The sequence below is a fragment of the Aplysia californica genome, unplaced genomic scaffold (assembly GCF_000002075.1).
Source record: "Aplysia californica isolate F4 #8 unplaced genomic scaffold, AplCal3.0 scaffold01292, whole genome shotgun sequence".
Lineage (NCBI taxonomy): Eukaryota > Metazoa > Mollusca > Gastropoda > Aplysiida > Aplysiidae > Aplysia > Aplysia californica.
The window spans coordinates 71,027-72,166 of NW_004798562.1; the positions used below are offsets into that span (position 1 = coordinate 71,027).

General features: G+C 49.5%; 1 protein-coding gene across 1 annotated transcript in view; it reads left to right on the forward strand.

The window, feature by feature from the left end:
- The window catches only part of LOC106013799, a gene marked incomplete at its 5' end in the record, with an annotated part of 5,617 nt that continues 4,477 nt past the window's right edge, over window positions 1-1,140 (forward strand). The window contains 1 exon segment of the mRNA XM_013090462.1: window positions 1-1,046. Within this exon segment, the coding sequence (XP_012945916.1) occupies window positions 252-1,046 (795 nt within the window).

Consider the following 1,140-nt stretch of genomic DNA (forward strand, 5'->3'; position numbering starts at 1 on the left):
ACCCTTCACTTCGCCCCTCCATTAAACCCGGCCTTGGTCCCTCCCCTCAGCCCACCCTCAGCCCTGCCCTCCACTCCACCCTTTGCCCCTCCCCTAACCCCGCCCCTCGCCCCTGGTACGAGCAGACGAAAGATACGACTTTTCTCTCCTCTTCCTTCGAAAAGGACGCAGATAATCCCCTGGCCCGTCAAGATAACGACAACGTAGATAATCTCCTCTTCCATGACGATGATGATGATGATAACAACGACATGGACAATCCCCTCACCTCCCCAGACATCGGCCGGGCCCCGCTGTGTAGCCTCATCGCAAAGTCCGTGTATACAGTCGCTCAGGTCACCGATGACCAAACACATACACACACTGGTGACCATCTACACACACACAGCCAACACATCACTAATGACCACCCACACACACTCACTGACGACCATATACACACACACAGCCGACACGCACACTCCATCAAACGGCTAGAGAACATGGAGGTCCCCTTTCGGAGTCAGGCTGCAGCTGCTTTGTCGCCACCACCGCCCCCAGAAGAGAAGAACAACAACAACAACAAGAAAATGTCCCCAGAAGGTAAAGAATTCTCCTCTCCTTCAGTGTCTCAAACGCGCGTTTTAGAAGAAAAACAAGACGGGGATTCCCCTACTACCGCAGCTGCTTCCCATTACGTCATTCCGGGTTTTCCCCAAAGTCACCCCCACCACCACGACAACGACAATTCGGAAATTCCCGATAGGCCTAGCTCCCGTTCGGAAAACTATAGTTATTCTAATCATCTTTATCAAAGACAGACGCCTCTTTGGGGAACCCCCTCTGTCTCGGACTCGGCTGTTCAAGGTCGTCCTGATCGCCCTGTGTCCGACAGGGATGGACTTGATGACGTCATTACCACACCCCTGTCATCATCGTCACTATCGTTGTCATCGTTTTTGTTGAGTAGTTGGGAAGACAGAAGACAGACGATAGAGGCAAGTGTCAGAGAAAGACAGTTTGCTAACCTGGTCAGCGCTATGGAGGCCGCGGATCTAGAGACGCTGGTGAGTTGTTACAATGATAATAATAATGATGATAATGATATAAATGATAATAATAATAAGAATAATAATAATAATAATAATAATAATAATAATT